Raw genomic sequence first — 8298 nt, 5'->3', positions numbered from 1 at the left:
AAAAAATAATTTTGGAATTTTTCTCTTTTACTGATTCAAATCCAAACTGCGACTTCTTAAAGGTGCCATAGGCAGGATTTAGCTAGTCAATGCTACTTTTTTTGTGTTTTCTTTGGATTGAATATTAGAGTGTCCATTGATAACCCTTTATGAGTGTAGTATAATTGCACTACCCTGAAGTCACGGTATTTCCATCTGTCTTTGACCAATCAGAGGAGCCCCTGAGGCTCCTATCCTGATTGGTCGAGGGGCGGTGCTTCGTCCTTTATCCAGATTGGTTGTAAAGCGCTTCATTCTCGTGAACGCGCGTGAGGAAGTCCTGGCCCTCATATGTACCTGCCTCACACATATACCTACCTTGTCAGACTTCCAAGCCCTAAAACACACAGGAGTTAAACGAGGGCAGCACGAAGAAGAGGGAGAAGAAAAAGAAAAAGAAGAGCAAAAAAAACCAAAAACATAAACTCAAACAATGGCGGACAGCGACCATCCAGTGGGTGGAGGAAAGGTGCCGATTCCCCGTTTACCCCCGGCAGCTTCTAGCAAGAAGTCACGGAGCGTGAAAACGCTAACCGAAAAGAAAGCGTACCAGAAAGAGGTGGACCGCGCACGAAACAAAAGAAGAATCAATGTCGGCGCTGCGTTCCAGAGATGGAGGATCCTTCGGGATCTGAAGGGCTTCAAATCCGATGCAGAGCTAGCTACATTTCTGTTGGACAGGTAGGTGTTTGTTGTTTCTGTTATGTTTTTGACTCGGTTTTCTTATATAAAACAGATTATTGTGTTTAGATTCACTGTAAGAGACTAAAACAGTAAGATATCGGCATGTAACGTCGTAGAAAGCCCCCCCCGACCAGCCTCCGTGATCCTCATACGGTGAAATCCGTTCGTGTCATGTTCAAGATATTCTGCAAATTGACTGTCATGGGGGTCTAAACTTTGCACGTGGAGTCACTTCATACCAGGGTCTAGATGCATAAACGATATTTCATCTGATTTCAGTTACGAGGGAGAAGAGTCCGCGATCTCTTTTACCCCTCTAAAAAAAAAAAGAGAAAGACGAGAAGGACCCTGCCCCCACCTCCTCAATCAAGCATCGGTGCAGAGAGTCTTTCAGATAGGTAAGCGTGACATTCTAAGCCGTTGATATCGTCCTGATTTTGGCCCTTTATTACCCCAGTATATCTATAAACCGTCTTTTTCTTCATTCGTAATTTGACATTGCAGAGATGATGACTTTGGTGAGGAACAGGAGCGTCAGGAGGACGTGCCTGAGAAAATGGATGCGAGGTAAGCTAATATTCATACAAATAACGTTGAATGTATAAATGTAGTTACATAGCACCCTTTGCAACAGAAAGTAAGTATTGATTTAGGGCAGAGTAATGCAACTGTTGGCCAAAGCTTAGCAGGCTCTTGTTTACTTTCACAATATAACTTTTTTGCTAATACTTTACTTGAAGATCTAGTTTGTAGTGCATCAGAAACACATGCATAGGACGTTATAATGCATGTGTAATGCTTCATAAATGTCATTATAATTGTGTACCATGTACAATAACTTGTACCAAGGTTTATAAAGCATTACAAGTGTGTACATAATACAAGCCTCCATAATGTTTTATACCTGCATAGTCAAGTGACAAGTGTTTTGAATGAAAAATCTGTAGTCCTGGGTCACATCATAACCATCCTGCTGCATATAGGCAGCATGCAGAGCTCTACATGTGACTGTTTGTGAAGTGAACTGTCTGAGGTCTTTTTAGATTGTCATTCATACGGGTTATGGTTGTCTTGAAGATTCCAAATCGAGGCAACAGGACTGTTTTTTCTTTTGGATTAGGCAGATATCTTTCTAAAGAACGAGGACAACAACAATAGAAAAGATGAATTTGTATGAAGGGCTCACATAATATCTTCACTCTGTGATTCAGCCCCTGAGAGTCGTTACCCTGAATGGGTCTTTTAGGCCCCGTTTACACAGAGACTCCCGCAACGATTCTTCCTTTGCGTTTTCAAAAGCCACCCGCGTTTACATGAGGACGGCGTGAAAACGATCCGCGTTCATACGACTCCAGGAGGAGAAGTCTCCTCTTCTGTTCTTTCTTTTTCTGCCGTTTTGTTGTGTGAGACGGTCGGCAATCCAACCATCCAACGCGCATTACCGCCAACTACTGGCTCAACTGGAAATGTGGCTGAGCGCGGAGCCTTCACCTAAAACTGTGAGTGCGCATGCGGTGACGTCAGCGTTTCACCCTGAGACGCTCCGCTCTGTGTTTACACGAAGCTGGATGGAGGAGCGGATTCAGATCTTTCCACTCTGGGGAGCGTTTTCAAAAGTTTGCGTTTTCACTGAAAACGCAACGTGGTCTCGTCTAAACGGAAGGCCAAAATGCAACGAACTGTTTGCGGAATCAACCGTTTTCGGCGTCGTGTAAACGGGGCCTCAATCACCCTATCATGTGAGGTGTGGTCCTCGAATGCTCCCAGTTGTTAATGACTGGAGAGCTCCCTGGGAAGAGGGCTTTGTAAGTGGTTCTCCAAACATTCACACCTGGGACGTGCAACCACAACATGTCACATGACAGGGGGGTTAATGGCCCATTCAGTGTAACAACTCTCAGGGTCTGAATGACCTGGTGAAGAGTTTCTATGAGCCCTTTAAAAAAAAACTTCCAGGATTACAACCTATTCATCTCCCCAAAACTGAAGACAGTCCAGTTGCCTAAGTTTTGTATGTCCAAGACAGGCTCTGCCGAAATCACTCTTCTGACAGCAATACATTACCCTTGCCACATGTTCAACTTACCCACAGAATGCAATATGTAACAACATGACATATTGATATTTATAAGGCCTTTCTGTAACCAAGAAGTTAGTGTCTGTACTATGTTGAGCAGTTCCATGTGTTACTACTGGCTAGAGTTAGGATGGTTATAATGTGACCCCAGACTTTAGATTTGTCATTCAAAACACTTGTCACCTGAGTATACAGGTATAAAACCTTATGGAGGCTTGATTATAATATATCGTGTCCATACTTCTAATACTTTATAAACCTTGGTACAAGTTCTTGTACATGGTACACAATTATAATGACACAGCATTACACATGCATTATAACGTCCTATGCATGTGTCTCTAATGCATTATAAACTAGTTCTTCAAGTAAAGTATTAGCGCGTCTCTATATGGTTTTAACTTTTGTGTCTTCTCTATAGTTTGTGTTCAAGCGAAGTGGAGGAAATAAGTGAGAAAGACTTCAATGACATCAAAAACTCTACGTTAGTGTTGTGCTCCTATACCAAATGTATCTGTCTATGATTTCTTTTTTAAAAATTTGATTTCTGCTTTCACTGATAGTATTGGCTGGGCGGATCAAACATGGGAAGAAGACAGTGCAGATGACACCTGGGGTCCAGATAAGGAGCCAGAGCAGGACTCTTCTGCTGAGGAAGAAGAGCAGGAGGCGGAGGAAGAGGAGGAAGAGGAGGAAGAGGAAAAGGAAGGAAGTGCAGACAGTGACGAGAGCGATTGTGAAGAATCGTCTCTTCTTTGTGTCCAGTATGTATAATGATAACACCATAGCCTTTACATGCATGAACCAAAGAATTCTTCGCAAATTAATTCACTGGATGCAATAAAAAGGTCACAGAAGATGATAAATCAGCTAATTCTGTCACCATGAAAGAGACTTTGGACTGCACGCTTGTAATTTAATGTGTATGGGAACAGAGATGGTTAGATTCTCTTCCATCTGTAGGGCTGGAAGAAACTATCCATGACCTGACAGAAGAGGTAGATCTCCCAGAAGACGCGCATGCACCCCCAGACCATGTAAAGGTCATTTGCACGGATGACCTTATTGGAAAGCCAGCCTCTTTGGTCTATCACAGTTGTCTCACACAGCTTGTGGACGTCCTGCTAATTCCCATTCCCTGTTGTGAGTCCAAGGATCAGGTGTCCGGAGCAAAGTGCGGTGCTGCAAGACCATTTGAGGTCAAGGTGCATTCCAGAGGCACATCAGTGGTCCTTCAATGGGTGAGGGCTTGACTAGCTATACAGTGATGTAGATATTACATCACGATTGTATTGCAAACATTATTAAATGTTTCTGCAAAATACACTCACACATAACATATATATAGTACTGTATTGTATTTTACAATACTTCTAAATGACAAATATTGTTCTATGTTTGTCTTTCTTTCACAGATATGTTCCCAGGGTCACATCGTATGGAGGTGGAACTGCACTGAAATATGGAATGCAGGCTGGGGAGTTCATGCTGGCTTCCAATATCCTTCTCTCTGGAAACAACTTTGAGAAGATTGCTCTGTTGTTCAAGTTCATGAACATGGGGATGATACAGCGGTCGTCCTTCTTTAAAATCCAAAACGCTTACTGTGTTGACTACATCAGAGGACTCTGGATTGAGAAGAGTGACAAAGTCATCAACAGGCTGCAATCAGTAGACCATGTCGTGGCCCTGGGTTAGTTTTACACCCTTACACCTCTTTTCATCTCAACAGTTTGCCAACATTGCTAGTTCAGTCTAATAGCTTTTGAGAAATTGTAAGTTGTGTATCTATTTTTGCTCAAATTTTGTTTGTAATTCAAGGTGATGCCCAGATGGACAGCCCAGGATTTTCTGCGCAGTACTGCACATACACAACAATGGAGAATGACAGCAAAGAGATTATCTCTGTCATCTACTTGGACAAGAGGGAGACAGGGAAAATTCTGTCATCATGGAGAAGGAGGCCTTTGTGCAGACTTTTGACAGCCTAGCAGCAAAAATTCCTCTGAAGGAATTTTGTACAGATGCACATGGGCAGATTTCAGCACTTTTCAGTAAGTACTTTAAGGTGCATGCTGTAAAGGGGAAATTGCAAAACTTTAACCTTTTTTTGTTATTACTCACCATGACACTAGCGGCCCATACTGAGTTTTCTATGTCCTCCTTTAATGCAGACCCAGCTACAGGAAAGTACAAGGACAGTGGAGTGAAACACACCCTCGATATCTGGCATGGCTCAAAGAGTTTGGGGAAGAAACTCCTTGCTGTAAGTTTCTTGCCTTCATGCAAATAAAATCTTGGCAAATAGAACAGCTTTTTTTTAAGCTTAAAAATCTGACAAGAATTCTATAGTCACTGACACTAGTCTCCTACTAGACAGTACACTGTATGTTATAAACCATGTATACAAAGTATTGTGCACCAACCATTAATTTTTACCACAGATATTGAGTCAAGAAAGTTTATTAAACCTTCAGATGACTGTACCTCGGAATAATCCTGTTCTAATATTGTTTTATTTTGTGAATTGTCATTGTGCAGGTGGGGCAGAGAAGAGGTTGTTCAATTCTTCTGAGCTGGCATAAAGACATCTGCAACCACTTTTGGTACTGCTGCAAGACTGCAGAAACGATAGATGAGTTCACTGTGAGTCTAATATATCTCCACTTTTAGTTTTACCTTCACTGTCATGTTCATGTCATGTATTGACATGTCCATGTGTTATCTCCTGTTTTTCCACTCAATGTTTTCCAAAAGGTGTCATTCAGCATGTGAAAAAAAACTTTGTATACTTATTCAGGATAAATGGACTGGTCTTCTTCATCATGTCACTGGAGTGCATGAATGGGCCCTTGACTGCTGCGAACATGGCCCCTTAGGAGACCAGGAGAAGCAGTGGATCGATTCTGACTCTGAAGCCTTTCAGGCACTTTCAGAAGTTGTGCATGATGAGCGTTTTCTCAAGAAGGTTGAGAAGTACCTCAGTTTCAGGTATATAAAACAAAATGAATCCAACAGTACTCATTGCTTACAAAATGCATCTTTAACACATGAAAATAATGTCCATGTACTTTATTTTTTTTAGGTCAACTGCTGAGCTGGAGTCATTCCATAATCATATTTTAATGTATGCCAGCAAGCGTTTCAGTTTCAGTCCTCCAGTTTATGAAGCCCGTATTCTTCTTGCTGCTCTGGACTACAATCTCCATATCCACAGGCCAACAATGCGAAAGGCAGACGGATCTTTGATGTAGGTTCAACAAATAAATCCTTGACTTGATGAGGGAATATTGTGTAACAACTACAGTGCATGTAGATGTAGACAGTCTTCACAGTGTGATAACTTACTTATACTTGTCTCTGTTGTAAGGTACAAGAAGCTGTACAACAAGAAATCCAGAACATGGAGGTTGTACACAAAAAAAATTCCTAAGGACTATGGATACATTCCTGATTTGCAGACAGCCGTTTTGCAAAATAGACTAGATGCTGACCAGGGCTTGCCTAGGAAGAGTACCATGCGGCCCAATGATCCAAGGCAGTTAGGTGTGCTTGCAAGCATTCCCCCTCCTACGACCCAGGATCTCCTTAGGACACAAGTCAGCCGAGGAATAGGTAAATAGGTTTTATTGTAAATATATCTTTTAAGTTTTTATTGTATTTTATTGTATATTACACCATACAATAACTAGGGCTTTCTCTCATCAGGACAAGATCTGCAGAAAGAGTGAAATCTTCCACTTAGTGGTCACACTGGAGGGCAAAAACTTTTTCCTGGTTGTAATATGCTTTCTCCTCTGCACTGATATATAGCTGAAAGGCTCCGAGTATTACTGTTCTATTTTGATCATCTGATACTTCCAAATGCTAAACTGTATAGTGATGCTGATGGATCTGTCCCTTTTGTGTAAATAGAAAATGTACATAATGGCTTTATTTTTTTAATAAATATTTTTTGTCTACAATGAAGAATTGCATTTGACTTTGTCTTATAAAATATGACTGATGTGGGATAAGAATTTATGTTTAGAATGTTTTACCTTTTTTTACAGTATGTACCAAGTATCTAAATTTCTTGCGGGGTAAATTTATAACTTAGATTAGTAGATATTAAGAAATTTAGCACCACAGTTTTAGAACAAATCCTAAGATGTTATGTAAATAGTATTAGATAACACAGATATATAATATCAACAATCATATCTACAATAAAATTAAAGTGTGAAAATGTGGAAAACAATGTGCAAATAGCAGATTTACACAGAAAGAAATATAGTGCAGTGTATTAATTATTTTGAAGTAAAAAATGTAAACTATCAGTCAGTGCGGTTGTCCATAAACAAGCAATGGCTGTTGGATCTAATAATTTCTAAATGTATAACAGTATGATAGTACAAATGATAGGCAACACTGCAAATATCTAACTCTGATTACCAAAAAAAAATTGAGATTACACTAAAAAGGCTCTGGTTTTTTTTTTTTTACCTGTAACAAACAGATTTTTATAGCTTTGGAAAAAAATTGCAACTTTTGCACCACAGTTTTAGAACAAATCAAAGTTATGTTAAAAGTAATAGCACACACTAAGTGAAATATTTACAGGATATTTATCATAAAACTAAAATGTAAGATGTTGAAAACATGTATAACAGTTTGCATGCTTTTCTTGGGTCCTCCAAAAAAATAGAATTGTACCTGTTTTTAAATCTGCTAAGTTGTAAAACACCATCTTCAAAGAAGTGTTGAGGAGAAAGTAATTCACATCTGAGTACAGCTGACAAGTTGTTGCATTTAGAAAAGGAATTGGGGAAGAATGTAAAATCAATAGGATAAAGACCATGTTCAGTGTTAGGCTTGAAACCAGCATAACAATGTGCAAATAGCAGAAATAAACTCAGGAAGAAATACAGTGCAGTGTATTTATTTCTTACGTTCAAGTAAAAAAAACAAGCAATCAAAGTCAGTGCAGTTGTACAAAAATGAGCAATGGCTGTTAGATCGAATAAGTACTAAATGTATCAAGTACAACAGTATAATAGTGCAAATGACAACTCTGTGCAAATATCTTCCCTCTGTTTTTTTTTACTTGTACCACACTCATTGGGGTGTGGTATGAGTAGCTACACCCTCCTGGGGATGAAGCCCACATAATAGCCCTGTGGGTCAGAATATGTGTCTCTGATTCTCCATACACTGCAGCTAGGGATCACAACTTGATGCCCTCTCCCTAATGCTCCATACTGCCACAGGACAAACTGCCTATATGCAGCAAACCTGAATTGTCTGTTGTCCTCGCCAGGATCAGGGCGATCAACCGTAGCACGGACATCATTCCAAAGCCTCCTTTGCAGTCGCAACACTCCACTGTTGAGTATATAACCGTCCATGTGTGGAAGTGTGGAAATGCAGAGTTCCGGTGCCTGTCCGCAGCATTTCTTCTCCAACACAGTCGGCATCTCCCTACAGTGTCCACAGACGCACCACACTGGCGAAGAAGG

The 8298-nt window shown here is 40.4% G+C and overlaps 1 protein-coding gene across 1 annotated transcript; it reads left to right on the top strand.

The window, feature by feature from the left end:
* Positions 1-305: 305 nt before the first annotated feature.
* Positions 306-6772, top strand: LOC141809663 (uncharacterized). The gene is made up of 13 exons (XM_074696792.1): positions 306-720; positions 1003-1121; positions 1228-1290; positions 3364-3564; positions 3764-4041; positions 4216-4493; positions 4622-4854; positions 4975-5066; positions 5342-5446; positions 5601-5791; positions 5886-6050; positions 6171-6415; positions 6509-6772. Exons 1-6 carry the CDS (start codon positions 473-475, stop codon positions 4324-4326), a joined length of 1020 nt encoding a protein of 339 aa, XP_074552893.1. The 5' UTR covers positions 306-472; the 3' UTR covers positions 4327-4493; positions 4622-4854; positions 4975-5066; positions 5342-5446; positions 5601-5791; positions 5886-6050; positions 6171-6415; positions 6509-6772.
* The last annotated feature ends 1526 nt before the right edge of the window (positions 6773-8298 follow it).

This window comes from Halichoeres trimaculatus, unplaced genomic scaffold, assembly GCF_033239565.1.
Source record: "Halichoeres trimaculatus isolate MK-OKI-2021-1 unplaced genomic scaffold, fHalTri1.1 fHalTri1_scaffold_20, whole genome shotgun sequence".
NCBI classification, from domain to species: domain Eukaryota; kingdom Metazoa; phylum Chordata; class Actinopteri; order Labriformes; family Labridae; genus Halichoeres; species Halichoeres trimaculatus.
Note: the sequence above shows the minus strand (reverse complement) of the source record. Positions and strands in the feature narration are given on the sequence as shown.

Excerpts from the sequence above, each read along its gene's own strand:
- LOC141809663 (XM_074696792.1), top strand. The coding sequence starts at position 473 with ATGGCGGACAGCGACCATCCAGTGGGTGGAGGAAAGGTGCCGATTCCC. Across the intron at positions 721-1,002 it reads GCTACATTTCTGTTGGACAG|TTACGAGGGAGAAGAGTCCG; the intron begins GTAGGTGTTTGT and ends ATCTGATTTCAG. Across the intron at positions 4,042-4,215 it reads CATCAGTGGTCCTTCAATGG|ATATGTTCCCAGGGTCACAT; the intron begins GTGAGGGCTTGA and ends TTTCTTTCACAG.